This window comes from Phascolarctos cinereus, unplaced genomic scaffold (genome assembly GCF_003287225.1).
Source record: "Phascolarctos cinereus isolate Bilbo 61053 unplaced genomic scaffold, phaCin_HiC Scaffold_9;HRSCAF=440, whole genome shotgun sequence".
Taxonomy (NCBI): Eukaryota; Metazoa; Chordata; class Mammalia; order Diprotodontia; family Phascolarctidae; genus Phascolarctos; species Phascolarctos cinereus.
In genome coordinates this window covers 253,841,079-253,860,764 of record NW_027556402.1, presented here as the reverse complement: position 1 = coordinate 253,860,764, position 19,686 = coordinate 253,841,079, and the positions used below count along the sequence as shown (strand labels likewise).

The 19,686-nt window shown below is 52.5% G+C and overlaps 1 protein-coding gene across 1 annotated transcript in view; it reads left to right on the top strand.

Moving 5' to 3' along the window:
* Positions 1-374: 374 nt before the first annotated feature.
* The window catches only part of AHNAK (AHNAK nucleoprotein), a 37,806-nt gene continuing 18,494 nt past the window's right edge, over positions 375-19,686 (top strand). The window contains 4 exon segments of the mRNA XM_078148903.1: positions 375-560; positions 17,456-17,576; positions 18,310-18,466; positions 18,639-18,826. Of these exon segments, the coding sequence (XP_078005029.1) occupies positions 18,310-18,466; positions 18,639-18,826 (345 nt within the window). The 5' untranslated portion in view covers positions 375-560; positions 17,456-17,576.

Below are 19,686 nucleotides of genomic sequence, written 5' to 3'. Positions count from 1 at the left end.
GGTCCGTGCCAGTCGGAGCTGGGGATCCCCAAAGAACCTCCAACTTTTGTCAGGGTCCACGTCTTTTCCCTACGGAGAACACGTTTGTGCCCAGTGCCAGCCCGTCCTCCAGTGGCCCCAGTTCCCCCACTGCCGGGCGCCCCCGCCTTGCAGCCCTCGTTGGGTCACCCCGTTCCTCGCTGACCCCCCCCCCATTCCCCCGGCCCAGCCCCGCTCCCCCACGTTCCCCCTGTCCAGGCCCCTAGCTCAACAAGCTCAGCCCGGCCCCGTTGCGGGCCCCGCCCGGCCCCGCCCTCTCGCTCCCACCGCGGAGGCTCGGAAGGGGCAGACCCGCCCGCCCGCCCGGAGCCGGAGTTACAAGAGCCGCCTCCGCGCGCTGGGGCTCGGCCACTCGGAGCTGCTCCGCCGCGGGGACTGCACCGCCCGCCTGCCCGGACCCGCCCCGATCCGGGAGTCCCTGCCGCCCCTAGCCCGGCCGGCAGCCTCCCACCTCTCAGACCTCTTCCAGCCGCCAGCCTGTGCCTGCCGGGCATGGCTGTGACCTGGGGCTGAGCTTACAGGTAGGGGGGCCGGTGACAGCAGCCTAGGGGAGCGGGGGCAGCGGAGGACACTTTGGGCAGCGCCTGAGATTTGGGGAGTGCTCTCTGTCCAGAGAGGCCTGGAGACCAGCGCCGGAAAGTTTGGGGTACCATCTGTCCAGGGCGACCTGGAGGCTATCTAGCTCCTGAGAGTTTGAGGGTGCACTTTGGGGTGGGTAGCCTTAAAGATAATGCCTCAGAATTTGAGGATACCATGGTCTGTGGTTGTGTGAGCTTTATGATTTGGGTATACGGTTAGGGTGGCGGCTTGGAAAAGAAAGGTTTTTAGGACTTTTTTTGAGAGTCCAGAAGAAGGGTTCGGGATGGACTAGTGTTTAGGGTGCAGTTTGAGAGGTTCGGGAACAAGCTGGAGTTAACAACTTGCCTCGCCCTGGAGCGCACCACTCCCCCGCCCCCCCAGTTCTTGCTGTCTCTCCAATCTGGGCGTGGGTTCTGCAAACTTGGGAAAGTTGTGTCTTAGGCTCTCGCCTCCCTTTCCCTCCCTTCCTCCTTCCCTGCCGAGCCCACTTCTCCCAGCTCCACAGCCCCAGGGGTTCCCACCTCTTCAAACCCCAATTTGGTCCTGGAGTCATTTCCTTGCGCCCCCCTCCCAACCTCTTCGCGCTGCTGGGGCGGCAGCCCCGCCCGTCGTTCCTCCTCTATCCCAGTGTTTACAGCAGACGAGTATCCGAGGCAGTGCCCCCGCCCCGCGCCTTCCCTCCCCTGCGCCCCTCCCTGCGTCCTCCCCCCATCCCCTAACCCTGGCGTTCGCTGCACCAGCCGGGGCGACCACACCCCACGAATACCCCCTGCTCTCTCTCCCTCCCTTCCTCCCTCCCTGCTAGAGCCGCTGCCCCACCCTACTCTTACCCCTTCTGGTCCCCACGCCAGAAAGCTCCCATTTCCCCGCGGTTCCCTCCAGCGGGAGCTGGAAGTTTGCAAGGTCCGCGTGTGTGTGTGTGTGTGTGTGTGTCGGGGGAGGGGGGACGGGATATTGGGTGAGATTCTTGTCCAGAGCATTAGGAAAGGGAGCAGGCAGTTTGCAATGGTGGTGGTGTGGAACGTACCCTTAAGGGATGGCTTGCATCGTCTATTCCCCCCCCCCCACTCGTCCAAAAACCCTTCGGGGCGGTGATCGCCCCCACCCCAAACCCCTGGCCCCCAGCCAGCAGCCTGAGGAATGCGGTGGTTGGAGCCAATGACTAATTCAAACCAGAAGTTCGGAGAGGAGAGGAGAAAAGAGGGGGCAAAAACGGGGAGCGGGGGGGAGGGAGCCCTGCTGTGTGGTGGAGGTGGGGCAAGAGGAGAGACTGAGGGATAGGAGAGAGGCTGAACTTCCCCTCCGGGCGCCTCCCTGGGTGCCTGCCTGCTCCGACTTTGGGGGACAGTGAAGAGGGGAGAAAAGAAAGGGGAGGTCTCTGTTCTGCTGGCAGGCAGCCCTGTGTGGAGGGTGTGTGCCCCTCCGCGTGTTATGTAAGGATTCCCCACTCGGGGAGGGGTGCTGTGTGCTGGTTGCGCACGGGCGAGGGCCAGGCAGAACTCCTGTGGAGTTGGGCGGGACCCCTCGCACAGTTGAGAATTCTGGCCATTGCAGGCAGGAAGGCAGTCCGAGGAGGCGGGAGGGTGCAGAGTTTCTGGCTGTGCCCTGGGCTCTGTGAGGGGTATGTAAGAGGTGGCTGGGGGTGGTGGTGGCAAGCAGGGTTGGCTGTGCTCCAGAGAGTGTTGAGTCAGCCTCTGGGTAATAGTGTTCTGGGCTCCGAGGTTCCTGGGCCTGGGTGCACGGTAGGGTGGGTGTGCCCAGATCCTTGGAGGACGACCGAGGTAGAGGACAGGCTGTGTGGGCTGGGTCCCTGGTTGTGCGGTGTGTGTGTGTGTGTGTGTGTGTGTGTGTGTGTGAGAGAGAGAGAGAGAGAGAGAGAGAGAGAGAGAGAGAGAGAGAGAGATCCCTTAGGGTTGATCCCTTGGGTTCAGTTTTGGGGGTGCAGTGTGTTGACTGCCCGTAGTTGGGTTGTGATTGCTGATGATGGTGAAGACTCTCTCCTTGGAGAGTGGGTGCTAAGTTAGCCTGAAGTCACCTTCTGCATCTTTTCCAACTCTTGATTGGTCAAAAGGGAAGCAAGCCATACTCCCCGCTTTCAGCTGCACCTTCCCCTTGCTTCCTGCGTGTACCTCCCCCCCCCAAATACCTCGAATCTCCATAAGGGAGATCCCTGAGGCCTGGGATTGGGTGTGGCACTCACTTCCCCTCAAGCAGGAGAGGGAAGCTTCCTTCCTGTTCTCCTATGCCCCAATGGGGTGGAGTTGAGGAATACAGCACGAAGCCCTGGCCTGAAATTAAGTGCAGATGGTATTAGAGGAGGTTGGAATTCCAATCAGAGCAGACCTGCTCTTCCATTTAGGACCTTGTGACCTTGGTCAAGTCACAGCTTCTCTTTGGGCCTCAGTTTACCCATCTGTAAAATGAGGTTCAGGCCCCTCTCATCTTTTAAATCCTTAGATATTCCTCCAACCTCATCACCATGTTCTCCCTTTTGGCCCTACAGCTCTGGGGAAATAAGCCCAGATCACATGTGGAACTAGGGGGAGCCTGTGGGAGTTCTGAGGGAACCCTCTACGCTCTGCACCATGCCCTGTGGAGAGACTGCAAGTAGGGATGTTGAATTCCTTATACTTAGATCCTCAGTGCCTGGCACTTCATAGGCATAAATACTTGCGGATGAGTTGATTGACGTGATGGCGCTTTAGGAAATTGAGGAGTGGTGGGGCAGGGATGGTAAGGCCAATCGAACCCTAGGTCTAGGAAGTAATCTCTGAAGCCAGTTGGTTGAATCTGTCTCATTTTAGAGATGAGAAAACTGAGTCCCAGAGAGGTTACACAGCATGGACGGAGGAAGGGAGGGAAACTGGGACATTGAATACTGAACAGAAGGAGGGATTGGGGATCTGGTTGGGGGAGGATGGCAGCATCTGGGTTTCTGTATGGGACAATGCAGTGCAGTGGAAGAAGCACTTGTCTTAGCGGCAGAAGACCTGAGTTGTTGTCCTAGTGCTGTGACCTATACTCAAGTCAGTGTAACTCTTTGAGCCTCACCTTTACCTCCCCTGTGAAATGGGCATAATACTTCCTTCACCTACCTCCTGGTGTGTAAGGAAAGCATTTTGTACACTTGAAAGTGTTCTACTTTGTGGTCGTGGTCATGGTCGTGGTCGTGGACGTGGTCTTCTTCTTCTTCTTCTTCTCCTCCCCCACTCTATTTGTTTTTCCCCGTTCCTGGAACTCCAAGATTTCAGAGAGAGGCCATGGTGAATGGAGGTCATGGGCTTGCAGCAAAACGAGCATGGGGGGGGAGATAAAGGCACACACGTGGCTGTGCAATTGGAAGGCAGGATGCTTGGTGTGCTGGGCCCTTGCGATTCACCATGGAGCTGAACAGAAGGCTTTTGGGGTATGCAGTAGCAATTGCAGGCTTTGGGGGTGGAAGGGAGGCTTGGTTCCAGGGTGGGGCCTCCAGAAGGAGAGCCCCATTTATTATTGGTCCCATGGTGTTTAGAAAGTCAAAGCATGAGGCCAAATGCAGGGGTGGGCTGAGAGGGGGAGGGGGCTACTTGAGCAGCAGCAGGGCAGAGGATGTGGGTGTCCAGGGTTACCAGGTTGGCACCCACTGAAATGGCTGTTCTTGGTAGAGGAGGCACTCCGCCCTGAGCCGGAGGAGCTGGTTGGAGTGGTTCAAGTGAGGCTGTGGGGGTGTGGGGTGCTGGGGTGTGGTCCTCACCCTACCCAAGCCATGGGAGCTGCCTTAGGGACAGAGGGAAGTTCCAATCAGGATTTAGATGGGATCTCCTGGGTCTGATTCATGTGAGCTTCATGATATCTTCCCTTTCCTTCCCCTGCTCCTTCCTAGGATATACTAGAACCCACTGATTATATGAAATCTGGATTGGAGATGGGAGGTGCAGCTCTAGCCGTGGCAGAAGCAGCTCTGAGCTTCTGCCTCCCCCTGGGCTTGGCCAGGTCCCTTCTTTGCAGAGGGCAGTGGGCATTTTGCTCTCATCTGTGTTTTGCAGTTTGGACCCTGTATGTATGAGGCTCACAGCCAGAGGGGCTGGGTGTGCCTCCTGTGTAGGTGGACTAGGACGTGCTCAGCCACGTGGGTGGGCATGCAGCAGGAACTGTGCAGGATTGGGGCCAGCATCGGACCCATTAGACTCATAAACCAGATGGCAGAATGTGGAACGTATGACACAGAATGTCAGAAATGGTGGGGAGCTTAGAACAGAGAATATGGAATGGCAGAGTCTTAGGATGTGGACTATGTGAAAAAAATGCTCCTCCTTCCCTTTTTGCAGAGGTGGGAGACTACAGGTGCAGAATATTACATACACTGTCAGATGGGGTTGATATGCTGGTTGGTTTTGCTGAATTGTTCCCCCCCCCTTCCCTCTTTATTCTTTGTTATATAAGGGACAGCTTGATAGGTAAGGGAGAGGGAGGTATATATTTGGAAATCAAGGTGGTATAAAAACAAAAGTTATACTTTTTTAAAAAAAGTATGTAGACTGTCACAGCTGGGTGAGAACTTTGAGAGTAAAGCAAAGAATGTCAGTCTTAGACATAAGTGGGAGGGAACTTCTTTAGAATGCCTTAGAACATAGAATGTTAGAGCTGGGAGCTTAGAATGTACAACATAGAACATAGAATGTCAGAGCCGAGAGTGACCTTAGAGATCAATGAATCCAATGCCATCTTTTTACAGAGGGGAGGGGCTTGCTGGTGTCCCACTGGGGTACTCAGCTATCGGTCTACCCAAGAGGGAGGGGCTATGCCCAGCCAAATGGCTACATTGTATCTGTCTGTCTCAGGCTGTTACTTAGTATCTGTTCTGTGTAACTGTTGCTCCCTTGTGTAACACGGGCTTGTGTGTCACCATGTGACACTGGATGAGTCACACCACCTGTGTGGGGAGTGACCGAGTGTGCGTGTCCTTGTAGTTTGTATTTGCTGGGTTGTGCTGGTCAGCCACAGGGCCGGCTTGCGGGGCACCTCCAGTGTTGGCCGTCTAGAGAGTGGGTTATACACCAGTGTGTGCTGTGCACAGGGGCCGAGGGGGGCGGGGTATCCTGCTGGGTCCCCCAGGCGGGCAGAGCGGAGGTTCCAGGGAAGGGGAGATGCATGGATTTGATCCTCATGGAGGATCTTGGTGGAGGCTACATATCCTGGCCCAGCAGGCTGGGGGGTGGCTCTCTGGTAAGATACTCAGAGCTGGCCCTTCCAGCTGAGAGCCTGGGAGTTTGGGCTGCAGCTGGGCTAGCACGTCGCATGGCAGCCAAGGTCCTGGGGCAATACCTAGGTTCTTGGGGAACCCCCCCCGAAATGTCATTTGTCTCTGAGGGGCCACAGATCCTGGAGAAGGCCAGAGAAGGAGAGAACCTCCCTCTGCCCATGTAACTCTAAGCGTGTGGATCAGGGGATTCCCCACTGGTAAAGGGGGAGGCCTCAGTAGTGATGGATGTGAAAATGGGGAAACATATTGAGTCTCCTGTCCCAAGGAGGGGAAGGAAGGGGGAATGTTTTCACTCCTGCTGCCAGGGCCTTCTTTCCTGGAGCTTCACAGTGAGCCAAAGGCTAGAGAGCAGAGCAGGGGGTAGAGCCTGCTAGCTGGGCAGCAGGAGGGGTTGGGGTGACCTGTGGGGGGGTAGGTGTGTAGAGAGGTGCCTGTGGGAAGGGAGAGGGTAGAACCCAGAAAGGCTGGGAGGGTGGAAAACTTCCTCCCCAGTGGGAGCTTTGGGCTGGACCAGTTGTCTCAGCCCCCTAGGGCAGGGAAGGAGGTGAACCAGATTGGCAGGTATCCACCCCAAGGGAAAGGCTGACAGACAGGAAGGCTGGCCGAGGGTGCCCAAACTGGCAGGTGCACTGTGGGGAGGGGGAGAAGCTAAGTGAAGGGCATGGACTAAGCTTTTTTTCCAAGCCTTTGTAACCCCAGGCCCAACAGAAAGTAGCTGCCTGATCAGTACTTCCAAGGCTCATCAGCCTGGCATATCGTAGGTTGAAGTACTTCCTGGTATTGAGGTTTGCAGTGGGAGCTGGGAGCTGGTTGGCATAGGAGACGGTGATGGTGGCCATCAGAGCAGTGATTAAGAATGGGCATAGATGTAGATGAGGAAAAGGCCCTTGGGGTGAATGTATGGATGCCCATAGGAAGATGGATGTGGTTCGTGCCCATGTGATGATGTGGGGTCTTCATGACCACACAGAGGCAGCATGGAAAGATGAAGGCTTTGGGGACTTGCCCTTAAATGCTGATTCAGGCACTTAGCAGCCATATGACCTTGGGTTGGTCCCTTCTCTTCTCTGGGCTGAAGTTTCTTCATCTGTAAAATGATGGGGTTGGAAGGTGACCTCCAAGGGCCCCTCCTTATTTAAAACTACAATCTTGGCATGTGACTGGTGCTTCCTAATGCCCTGTCCATTCCCCGCCCTCCACCCATGTCATCATGAGGGGGCTGGTGGTGGTGGTGAGAGCCTTTCTCCTGGAGTAGACACCTGGTTCACCATCTCCTCTGTAGGGGCTGGCTCTCCTTCTGGATAGACTGCCAGGGTGCTGATCTCCTTTGGGTTGGAGGCTTGTCAGATCCTCCTGCCATATTCGCTGGAAGGACACAGCTCTCCCCACAGCTTCACCTTAGATTGTGTCTCTTCTCCAAAGGAAAAGTTGACATACCTGTGGAATGTCTGTTTAGCAATCAATCATTCAATCAACAAGCATTTATTAAACTCCTATCCTGTGCCTGACATCATGCCAGGTGCCAAGAACCCAAAGGCAAAAGTGAAAAAACGATCTGTGCCCTCAGGGAGCTTCCATTCTGCCTGAAGTGTATGACTCCCCTTGGGAGGCCACATGACCCCATAGAATGTGTCCTTGGGACAGGGTTGTGCGTCCTTTCTCCCCTGGGGGCTTGTTTCCCTGAGACCTTGGAACAAAGTTGAATGCCCTGTGGCCTCCACCTCATCCTTTAGCCATTCACTCCTGGTATTGGTGTGGATCTTAGGATTTAGAGCTGGAAGGAACCTTAAATGACAGCTGGCTCTAGCACACTATTTTACCAGTGAGGTAAACAAGGTTAAGTGACTTGCCCAGGGTCACACAGCTAGTAAGTGTGTGAGGCCAGATTTGCACTGAGGAAGAGAAGTCCTCCCGACTCCAGGCCTGGCGTCTATGCACTATGGGGCCCCCTAGCAGCCCACAACACACTTTTACCGATTTGGAACCTGAATCCCATCAAGGTGAACAGTGTGGCCATGTGGCTGCCTTACACAGGTGGTGAGTGTAGAGCTGCAATTTGAACCTGCCTCTTCTCAGTGCTAATGAATGATAATTCGGTTATCCCGGCCAGGCAGGGGGCCGACTCCACATCCCAAAGTGGGATGATCTCAGAGCAGTGGCATTGAGCTGTAGGAGCCTGCTGGGGACTAGCCTTGGCCTAGGTCTCAGAAAGAGTGGGTTCAAATCCTGACTCTTCCAATGACTAGCTGTGTGGCTGAAGGCTGTCACTGAATGGTTTTTCATCAGTCCAATGAAAATGACTCGCATGGTCTATGGTGTCATCAGATGGGAGCGCTGTGTAAACAGCACATTGCTATGTAAGGGAGTTTTGTAATAATTATGATCATTTTTGTTGTTGGGTTGGGGTCAGGGGGCTGGTTCAGTGCCACAAGTTTACAAAGGCCCTGCACAGATATTTTAAAAAAGCCATACATTTTGCCCTCTGAATTGACATTCGAGGTCAGCCCAGGATCCTTGGGGATGTCTTCAGACCTTTCCTTGGGGGGCTTCCATAATGCTAGCTTGGCCTTAGGTCTGAAAGATTTCCAGTTCCCCAGCACCTGGAATGTGGAGGCATAGGGCCAGATTCTCTGGGCCTTGCCTGTTTCTATCTGCCCCACTCCATTGCCTGCCAGCTGGACCAGCCAGGGCTGCTCTTGGTAGCTGGGAGGGTGGGCTGACATTTGCCCGACTTCCTACGTGCCAGGGACCTGTGCTGTCTTCTTTCTGGTACTTTGTGGGTCTCCCTATGCCTTTTTCCCTCTGAGACCTGTCCAGTCCCTTGTGTACAACTCAATTCTGATTTTTCTTGTGTACAACGCAGTTCTGATTTTTCTGTATGTGTGTGTATGTGGTTCTTTCTTTCTCCTCTTTCTTTTTCTCCCTCTAGTCTTATGTCTCCTGAGTGTGTGTGAATAAACATTTTTAAAGCACCTACTGTGTGCCAGGCACCGGGGATATAAAGGGAGGTGAAGTCCCAGGTTTCAGGTGCTCAGTCTAATGAATGAGGCAAACCATAAACAAAAGAAACTCTCTACAGGAGAGTTAGAAATAACCAATGGAGGGCAGGCACTTGAATTAAGAGGGAACCAGGAAGAGCTTCTTGTGAAAGGCAGGATTTTAGTTGGGCCTTGAAGGAAGCCAAAGGGGTCCATAGTCTGAGTGGAGGAAGATGAGCCTTCTAGGCCTAGGGGATGGCCAGAGAGAATGCTCAGAGCTGAGCAGCGTTCATGGAGCAGCCAGGAGACTGGTGTTCACTGGACCACAGACGACATGGGGTGATGGGGTATAAGGTGTAAGAAGACTGGGAAGGGAGGGAAGGGGCAGGTTATTAAGGGCTCTGACTGCCTCTGTGGGTGGGCATGTGCTCCACTTTTGTGCCCTATACTTTGGAGCATTGGAAAGAATGCTGCCTTTGGGTCCAGGAGAACCCTGGCTTTGAACCCCAACTTTGCCCCATATAAGCTGTGTGAGGCTGGGCCAATCACTCCCTCTCTGGATCTCACTCTATTTAATGAAACTTTTGACCACCTTCCTCACAGGGCTCATCAGGGAAGGCCTCCCTGACCCTTTAGAGATGTGGCAATGGGAGCTGATATTGGCTTTGGGCAATGGGAGGACCTTACATGCCATTAAAATCTGACCTGGTTATCTACGGGGAGGGAAACTGAAGCTCAGCAAGGTGATAGGGTCTCTGTGTCTGTGCCTGGCTGGGATGGGGACCAGGCTCCGGTGATTCCCAGTCTAAGGATCTCTCTGACACACCAGCCAGGCCACAGGCTCTGCCCACCCCTCAGAACCCTGGCTGTGCTGTGCTGATTACCCCTGTGTGCCCGGCGCCTCATCACTCAGGTGAGCAGGCCCGAGGACAGGGGACTGGCTGACCCACCCACTGGCTTCAGTTTCCCCATCTCTAAAACAACCAGGTTAGATTTAGGTGGCATGGGAGACATTTGTGTGTTTATACATGTATGTGTGTGTACACATGTGTATTTATGTATGCATTTCTCTGTCTGTCACTGAACTCCTTGGGTGCGTCTCGCTCTTTCTTTTCTGCGTCCCTTCCCGTTCATGTGTGTGATGACTTTTCTCTTCTGCCCCTCTCCCTCTGAGCCTGTGGCTCATTCCCAAGGGTTCTTCTCCCTTCTGGTGCTCTATCCCTTTGGCCATCTCTTTGGGATTTCCTCTTCTCTTTCTTTCCCTCTTTCTCTTCCTCCCTCTCAGGCTTCAAATCTCTCTGTCTCTATTCCCCTTCCTTTCTTTCTCTCACCTCTCTGTCTCTGTCTCTCCCTCCTCCTCCCATATCAAAACAACAGATGTTTACACACACACACACACACAGAATGTTCTCTTTTCCCTTTTGCATATGTCTGATACCAGTCTATAGGAGAATAAAGTGATAACAGCCCCACCCCTCCTCATCCTCTAAGTAAGGCCTTCCCTGTCCCTACTCCCAAGAGACACACATAAGCATCCACAAAGAGAGAGAGGTTCAGCCTGAGGAAGCCACAGGCACAGGAAGGGAAATTGGGGCCCTCCCAGGGAGACTCACTGACAGAGAGGGCTGGATACAGAGAGGTGAGAAGCGAGAGAGAGAGACAGAGAGGGAAGGGAGAGAGAGAAGAGAGAGAAGAGAGGGGGAGAGAGAGAGAAGGAGAGAGAGAGGAGAGAGAAAGAAGAGAGGGGGAGAGAGAGAGAGAGAGAGAGAGAGAGAGAGAGGAGAAGAGAGAGAGAGAAGAGAGGAGAGAGAGAGAGGAAGAGAGAGAAGAGAAGAGAGAGAAGGAGAGAAGAGAAGAGAGAAGGAGAAGAGAGAGAGAGAGAGGAGAGAGAGAGAAGGAGAGAGAGAGAAGGAGAGAGAGAGGAGAGAGAGAGAAGAAGGAAGAGAGAGGAGAGAGAGAGAGAGGAGAGAGAAGGAGAGAGAGAAGAGAAGGAGAGAGAAGGAGAGAGAAGGAGAGACAGAGAGAGAGACAGAGAGAGAGAAGAGAGAGAGAGAGAGGGAGGGAGGAGGAGGAGGAGAGACAGAGAGACAGAGAGACAGAGAGACAGAGAGACAGAGACAGAGAGAGAGAGAGAGACAGAGAGAGAGAGACAGAGACAGAGAAGGAGAGACAGAGAGAGAGAGAGAGACAGAGACAGAGAAGAGAGAGAGAGAAAGAGAGAAGAGGAGAGAGAAGAGAGAAGGAGAGAGAGAGAGAGAGAGAGAGAGAGGGGGAGAGAGAGAGAGAGAGAGAGAGAGAGAGAGAGAAGAGAGAGAGAGAGAGAGAGAGAGAAGAGAGAAGAGAGATGGAGAGATGGAGATGGAGATTGAGAATTTGGGGCAAGTCCCTTCTCTTCCCCTTTCTGGTACTCGTTTCCTCCTTGGGTCTCTAAAGTACCCTCCATTTTGAGTCCTCTGGGCATTTCTCTCTGCCTGGGGTGGGGCGCTGGTTAGAGGTGCAGAGGTCTCTTTCTGTCCTTGCACATGCTCTTGTGAATTCTCTTCCTGGGTATATTCCTGTGGTACGTGTGGTGGTTCACCCCGTTCACATCCGTTCCTGTCAGCTCTTTCTATTTACCCACCAGGACCAAATTTCTGTCTCTAGCTGTAGCTTGGGCAGATAACCCGAGGTGGTTGGGGCTTCCCTCCTCAGCCTCCCTCCCTGTGCTGAGCTCTAAGGAATTTGCTTGGACCAGTCAGGGGAAGGAGAGTCCAGAGCCTCTCAATCTCTTCAGCATATCCTGTCTGTTCCCTTCACTTCGTCGTTCATTCATTCAGCAAACATTTATTGCATGATTCTTCCTACGTGCCAGGCACTCTTTGAGGTGCCAGGGATACCCAGATCAACATTAAAACAATCTCTGACCTCTGGAAGCTCATGTTTGACCTGGGAAGGGTGAGTAGGGAACACCGTGTTCACAGATGAGTAAATGCAAACTGTATCTTGTGACACTAGCCTTTTGGGGGAGTAGGTGAGTGGGTCAGGAGAGGTCTTGTGGAATAGGTGGGATCTGGGCTTTGCCTTGGAGGACCAGGGGAAGTGCCGGGCACAGTCTCTGCTGACTGTGACTAGGTGTACACCGTGTGTGGGGGGGATTTTCCCTCGGGGCGGTGTCTTTATCAGTAGGTGTTGCTCTGTGTTTGTAACAGTCCCCAGGCTTGGGCACGAGGTGCTGCTGAGGTTCTTAATACTAACTCAGATTCAACTCAGCACTTTTGCAGGCCTCAAGGCCCCCTCAGACTCAGTGGGTACCTTTCCATTCGCTCATAGGTTTCCTTTCCCTCTAGCCTTGAGCTAAAATGACACCTCCCTCCCTGTATTTCCTGGCCTCTGCCCTTCTTTTCTGTGCCCAGAGCAGACTCTTTCTAAATTCTGCCCTCAAAGATGCCACATTTATCTGAGTGGCCTTTCTGTAGGGTCTTCTGTCCCCCTCCTGCCCCCAGTCACAGCCCCTCCCTTTGGGCAGTCCCTGAACAAGCCTGGGTTGGGCCAGTGCTCAGGGGAGAAGCTGGGGATGGGACAGGGCCCAAGCAGGGGGTGGGAGAAAGACTTTAGAATGGGAGCAGATGTGGAAATTGGCAACTGACAGCATCGGTCTGTAGGCTTGGAGCTGGGAGGTTCCTTAGAGCTCTGCTGGCCCAGTGTATTCATTTTACACTGGAGAAAGCTGAAGCCCAGAAAGGCCAGGAGATTCCTGAGCTCCTCCAGCTAATAAGCTCAGAGCCAGGATTAAAACTCGTATCCTCTTGACTGCTGAGGCAGGCCTCTTCCCACTTTGTCCCGCTGCCTCTCCAGGCTTAAACCTACCTCCCAGAGGGGCCTCAGTTGCTTGATTCAGTGGAGGTACGGTTTTATTGTTGGCAGCCACGCCAGGGGAGACCTCTGCCAAGGCCAACCTGTAGCCTCAGGCACAATGACTCTGGCTCCCAAGGTGCTGAGGTGGGTCTGGATGGAGGGACAAAAGTCTCTCCTGAGGAGCCTTCCCGGTCCATACTGGCATCTCGGGGCAGTCCTGGATCATGCTTCCCCAGGGCTCTGCGGAGGGGACAGGGAAGGGGGGCACTTCCAGTGCGTTCTGCTCTTGGTTCTGGCTGGAGCAGCAATAGCTGTGGACCCTCCCTTCTCCCACCAAGGACCTTAGCCCCCCAGAAGGGTCCTGGTGATCCCTTACCAGGGTGACCCCTGCATGTCTGGAGCTGTGATGGCTGCTATGACTCATGGGGGAAGGAGGGAGGGAGGGTGGGGCAGAGATGTGGGCGACTGAGAGCACTTTCTCTTTTTTTCTTTTCCTCCCCCTCTCTCTGTCTCCCTCTCCTCTTTCTTCCTCTCTTTCCCCCCCTCCCTCTCCCTCACCCTTTCCACTCCCTTTCCCCCTCCTCCTTTAGCGACTGGCTCTGCACCAGGATCCTGAATTGAGAAAAGGGTCCAAGAGTGTTTGTGTGCACTGGGCAGGAGCCCCTGAGTCCCTCAGCAGGTCCCAGCTCTGTGCAGAGGCATTCAGCTGCGGGCGTGTTCTGGGCTCCTTGACCTCGGGGTCTGGCTCTGTCAGCCTGCTGTTTGGGTCCCGTCACTCTCTGTCTCTGACCATCTGTTTCTTCTCCCTCTGTTCTTACTCTCTTCTCTTTTCTCTTCTCTTCTCTTCTCTTCTCTTCTCTTCTCTTCTCTTCTCTTCTCTTCTCTTCTCTTCTCTTCTCTTCTCTTCTCTTCTCTTCTCTTCTCTTCCCTTCTCTGTCTGTCTCTCTCTCCCCTCTCTCCCCTCTCTCTGTCTCTCTTTCCCTCATCTCTCTTTCTCATCTCTCTCTTTCTCCCTCTCTTCCCTCTCTCTGTCTCTCATCTCTCGCCGTGTCTCTCTGTCTCTCTCCCCTCTCTCATCTCTCTCTCTCTTTCTTCCCCCTCTCTCATCTCTTTTTGTCTCTCTCTTTCTCATCTCTCGCTCTCTGTCTCTCTCTCTCTTCCCTCTCTCTGTCTCTCCATCTCTCTCTCTCTGTCTCTCTACCCCCTCTTGTCTCTCTCTGTCTCTCTCTCTCATCTCTCTTTCTCATCTCTCTCTGTCTCTCTCTCTTTCTCTCTCTGTCCCTTTCCTTCTTCCCTCCACCCTGTCTCTCTCCTCCTGCCTTCTTGCCAGCCAAGAGAGTGCCTGGAACCTTCTTAATCTACCTGGGCAGGTCACCCAGTCCCCTAGTGGGAACAGTCAGCTCCCCTTCCACCTGTCAATCACTTGGGCGCGCGCGCGCGCGCGTGTGTGTGTGTGTGTGTGGTGTGTGTGTGTGTGTGTGTGTGTGTGTCTTTCTTTTCTCTATCCATTGCCATCGGGGATGCACTTGACATAGCCGTGCAATACTGCTCAGGAATCAGGGTTCTGAGATAGTGGGCTTAGGTTCAGATGCCGGGCTCTGCTGCTGAGTCTGCGTGGGACCTTCTGTTGGTTCCTTCTCTTCTCTGGACCTCTCCCCAATGAGGGGATTGGCCTCTGTAACCTTTCAGGACCTTTAATCACGATCAGCTGTAATGGAGTGATGGGGGCTTTACTAAGGTGTTGTCCCATTGGACAGAGGGCTCGCAGTGGCCCTGGGATGCAGGCAGGGGACTGGAGGAAGTTTGGCAGAGTTGAAGTGGCTTTCCTAGGCTCACAAATGCTAGTCAGAGGATTTTGTGGGAGATCTGAGAGCCTCCAGTTTGAATCCAGATCCTCCAACTCCAAATTCAATGCCTGGCTCTTTCTTTTTTAAAATCAATTTTTATTTTCATCTTTTGTCTTCCCATCATCAGCATTTCTTAATATAACCTTCCCCCTCTTCCCAGGGAACCATTTCCTGTAAGAAAGAATAAATAAAGAGTAAACCCAACAACACATTGAAAAATTCTGCACTTACTAGCCGTGTGACCCTGGGCAAGTCACTTAACCTCATTGCCTCACCAAAAAAGAAAAAAAAAGAAAAATTCTGACATTGTATGTGGTCTCCCACACCTGGAGTCCCCCATCTCTTCAAAGAATTAGGGTGATGCTCTTGCCACACATGCTGCCATAGCTGCCGCCTGTTAGGTGCCCAGGATTAGGTGATATTGGGTCTGTAAGGGGAAAGACAGTATCTTTTCCCTCAAGGAGAAGGGTTTTTTTAAAAAACATGATTTTATGCTATTATTTGCATACCATAATAAACTCTGTCTTAGGGAACCCCCTCTGGCCCCATACAGTGATGGATACTTGAACTTGTCTCAGTAAACGTCTGTCTTTTGATTAATGGTGTAGTGGAAAGAAATCCTGGCTCTGCTACTTCTCTGACCGTGGGCAAGTCACTTCCACTGAGGCCTCAGTTTCCTCCTTTGTGAAATGAGGGAGTCAGACCAGATGGCCTCGGAGGTGTCTTCTGGCTCTAAAGCCGGGATCTGATTTTTGAGTCCAAGCCTTTCATTTTACAGATGTGGAAGTTGAGGCCCAGAGAGAAGGTCGCAGAATGGTGAGGTGGCGATGCTCCTTGGTGCTCTGGGTCTTGCCTAGGTATCATTGAGGCACTTCCTTCAGCTAGTGGCTTATCTTGTTTAGGACCTGAGGGAGGCTTTGACTGGTCGTCTCAGTGGGGATGGGGGTAGGAGGCACTGACTCATTGCCCAGGTCAGGAAGGCTGCTAGAGTCTGCCTCGCTGCATCCCTCAGTCTCATGCTGCTGCCTTGTAGGTTTGGAGAGTGGCTCCCTGGCTTGGGGATCGCCTCAAAGAGCCTGTCTCTGTGTCCCTGGCCCCTGGGAAATTCAGGCCAACTATGGGTCATCCCTAGTCCAAAGAGCTTAGCCTGCTTAGCCTGGATCACTATTTGTCAGTGCTGCCAGTGCCTCAAAGCAGCCCCGATCAAGAGCTGGAAGGCCACTGAGCCTGGCCTCCTCATTTCACAGAAGAGGAAACTGAGACCCAGAATGAAGCGATGTAGAGTCACATGTTTAGAGCTAGAAAGAACCTTGGATGGAAACCAAGATGGAGGGAGGCTTAATGTCTTGCTCATGGTCACCCAGCTAGTAAGTGTTGGCAGCAGAATTCGAACTTAGGTCTTATTGACACCAAGTCCAGTGTTCTAGCCATGGAGCCACCCATCTGCCTCCAATCAAACCTAGATTGAACCTCTGGGACTTTTTTTTTTTAGTAAATAGTAATTTATTTTTTCCAATTATATGTAAAGATAGTTTTCAGCATTCATTTTTTGTAAGATTTTGAGTTCCAGCTTTTTTTCCCTTCCTCCCTTCCCCCCTCCCAAGATGGCAAGCAATCTGATCTAGGTTATACATGTGCAATCATGTTAAACATATTTCCACATTACTCATATTGTGAAAGAAGAAACAGAACAAAAGGGAAAAGCTGTGAAAAACAAAAAAAAAAAAAAAAATGAAAACAGTGTTCTTCGAGCTGCATTCAGACTCCACAGTTCTTTCTCTGGATGTAGATAGCATTTTGCGTCATGAGCCTTTTGGAATTGTCTTGGGTGGGACTTCTGAATAATGACCCAGATCCTGGGGTTAGGAGGGCAGAACCAATACTGTCCTCAGCCCAGTAGGAATCTTCCTTGGTGTTGATAGGATATGTCCCTGAACAGCCTTGAACTGAGAGGTTATCCTGTATCTGCACTGGTCATGGGAAGACGCTATCAATGTAGCTATTTGGACTGGGATGGCCAGCCCTGACGTCTCCTTCTAAGATCAAATGTTAGCTGCCCTCTTTAGTATTTAAAGGAAGCCCTCCACCACTTGGCCCTGACCTACCTACCTTCCTAGCTTTATTATACATGACCCTTCTCTACAAACTCTGATCCGGTCACGCTGGCCTTCTCACTGTTTCTGTCACAAGACACTCCATCACTCGTCTGTATGCCCTGGCACTGCCAACTTTTGCCATGCCTGGAATGCTCTCCTTTCCCATTGACTCTCGGAATCCTTGAATTCCTTCACCTTCCATCTGAAGGCTTTCTTGATTCCACCCAATTGCTACTGCCCTCTCTCCAAATTACCTTGTGTTCATTATATATGTTTATTAAATATACATATATGTACATGTATCCAAATCTATACTATACTATTTACACTATACTAATATACTATCTATACTATACTATGTTACATATAATATAATCATATATGATATATTTTATATATTATACTTATACAGGTACATGCTTGTCTCCCTTCTTCCCTCTTGGAATGTAAGCTCCTTGAAGGCAGGGACTGATTCACTTTTATCTTCCTATCCTGGGCATGTAGCACTATGCCTAGCACATGGTGGATGCTTAATACAAGCTTTATGAGTGACTGGCTGATTGACTGAAGACATCTTCTTCTTGGGGGCAGTTGCAGAAAAGTCCAGAAAATAATAATTCCCATTTCTATAGCATGCTAAGGGTTGCAAAAAACAAAATGGAAAACCTTTGCAACCAGCCCGTAGTTCGGGCATTGTACCCATTTTACAGATAGGGAAACTGAGTCTCTGTGAGGGAAGGTGACAGCCAGTAAATGTCTGAGAGGAGTGATCTGTTGGCTTTAAGTCCAACATTTTATTCCGCCACAAGTGCTAACCTCATTATCAATTTTTTCTTACAGGCTGAGGAGGTGGGACGGAGATTCCTGAAGACGGAGTGAGAGAGCAAAGAGGAAGAGCAAGAGTAGAAGGAGGGGCGGGTTCCTGGCAAGGCTTTCGCTCCCAAATAGATTTCTGTAAAAGGTTGGTAAGCTGGATGAAAGAGCTGGAGAGGGATGCTGTGTGTGCTGATCTGGCGCTGTGCAGTGGGGGGCCTCGAACAGAAAGGGGAGCTCCTTGTCCTAGAGGCACACAGGTTATGTGTGTACTCTACAGGTCCTCATGGGCCTCGGTTTCCTCATCTGTAAAATGATTAGGTTGGACGAGATGGCCTGTGAAGTCCCACAGGGGTAGGGATGGCCACTAGCCCTTCAATTCCATTGATCTAGGGGACTCCAAGAAGAGGCAACTCCTTCTACCAATGCAGGTTGCCACCTTTTCAACTTTTGGTCTTAGTTGCCTAGAGGGTGAAGAGTTTGAGTGACTTGTCCAGGGCCACACAGCCAGTCTGGGTCAAGGGCAGGACTTGAACCCAGATCTTCCTAGAGTTTGGGGCCAGCTGTCATCCATTATACCACCCTGCCTCCTTCAAGACCTCACCCAGTTCTAAATTCTGAGATCCTATTAGCATATCACAATTGTCACATCTCCTGGTGGGGGAGGGGGGGCTCTTGGTCAGTAGAGTTCCTGCATCGGAAGAACAGAAGCTCCCTGAGGGTAGGGACCCTTTCACTTTTGTCTTTGTACTCCCAGCACCTGACGTGGGGCCTTTCACACAGTAGGTGCCTAATAAATGTTTGTCGAATTGAACTGGAACGCTTAGCCAGGGCAGATCCTTGGTCTTGATCACCCTGTGCCCATCTCGTTGATGCTGCAGATGGAGAAGGAAGAAGAAGCCACGAGGGAGCTGCTCTTGCCCAACTGGCAGGGCAGTGGTTCCCACGGCCTAACCATCGAGCAGACAGATGATGGCGTCTTTGTTCAGCAAGTCGTGCAGAATTCCCCTGCGGCACGCACGGGTGTGGTCAAGGAGGGTAAGAGCCGGCTGCTGGCTGCTTCGAGGCAGGGGAATGGGCCAGGAAGAGAAGTGGGGCTCAGGGTGGGCACACTCGAGAGAGAGGGAGAGGTGGCCCCTACCTCGGGGAATTGCCCCCTTCCCCCAGCACCTGCAGCTCTTGGGTTCATTTCTTGTAACTTCTGCTCCAGGGGACCAGATTGTGGGGGCCACCATCTACTTCGACAATCTGCAGTCGGGTGAGGTGACACAGCTTCTGAATACCATGGGGCACCACACGGTGGGCCTGAAGCTGCACCGCAAGGGAGACCGCTCCCCAGAGCCCGGCCAGTCCTGGTCCCACGATAGCGCCTTCACCCAGTGCTCTGAGGTGGTGCTGGTGAGTATCTCTCTGAGCCCTGCCCCCTGAGCTCCCCTGGGCGCCAGGGCCCTGCTCCTCCGTCTCCTTCATCTGTCTGTCTCTCCTCACCCTCTTCTTAGCCCTGCCATGCTCATGTGGTCACTTTGCTGGCCTGTCCTAATCTCAAAGGGTGCCCCATTGGAGCTACAGCTGGTATACCCTTTAATCAATCAACTAATTGATCTATAAGCATTTCTCAAGCAGCTCTTACTAGGTGCTAGTGCTTGCTGGGGTTAGAATGACTACAGTGAGAGTCCCTGCCCTCAGGACGCTTATATTCTATTAGAAGAGGCAATACACACATCCATAGATGTATCTGAAACACACCCAGCTCGGGAGAGACTCATCACCTGTTGGCCGGAAGCCTCGTGCTTCTGGTGACAAGTCTCTCCTACACAAGGTCGGTCATTTAGTTGTTGGTTCCATATTGGTCCCGTGAGGATCTCCAGTGGTCATCCACTATCCCACAGACGGCCTGCCACTTGTGATCTACTTGTCTGGATGTTTTGGGGAGCTGTGGTTTCATCCATGTGGGGCCCATCCCGCAGCACAGATCTTGGCCCTTCTCAGCGTGGGAAGCGGTCTTCAGGAGTTACTTGGGCTGAGAGGTCCCCTGTGGCCAAAGCTGGCTGTCTGAGCTTAGCTGGGTTAATTAGTTAACAAGCATGAATTAAGCCCCTACTATGTGGCAGGCATTGGGCTTTCAAAGAAAGGCAGCCCGAAAATAAAAACCAAACCCCCAATGCCCCCAACGCTCCCAAAGCAAAAAACCTTGGCATCCCGGGACCCACGTTTGATGCCTTTCCAGCGTGCACTTGCTGGAGCTTGGGCTCTGTGGG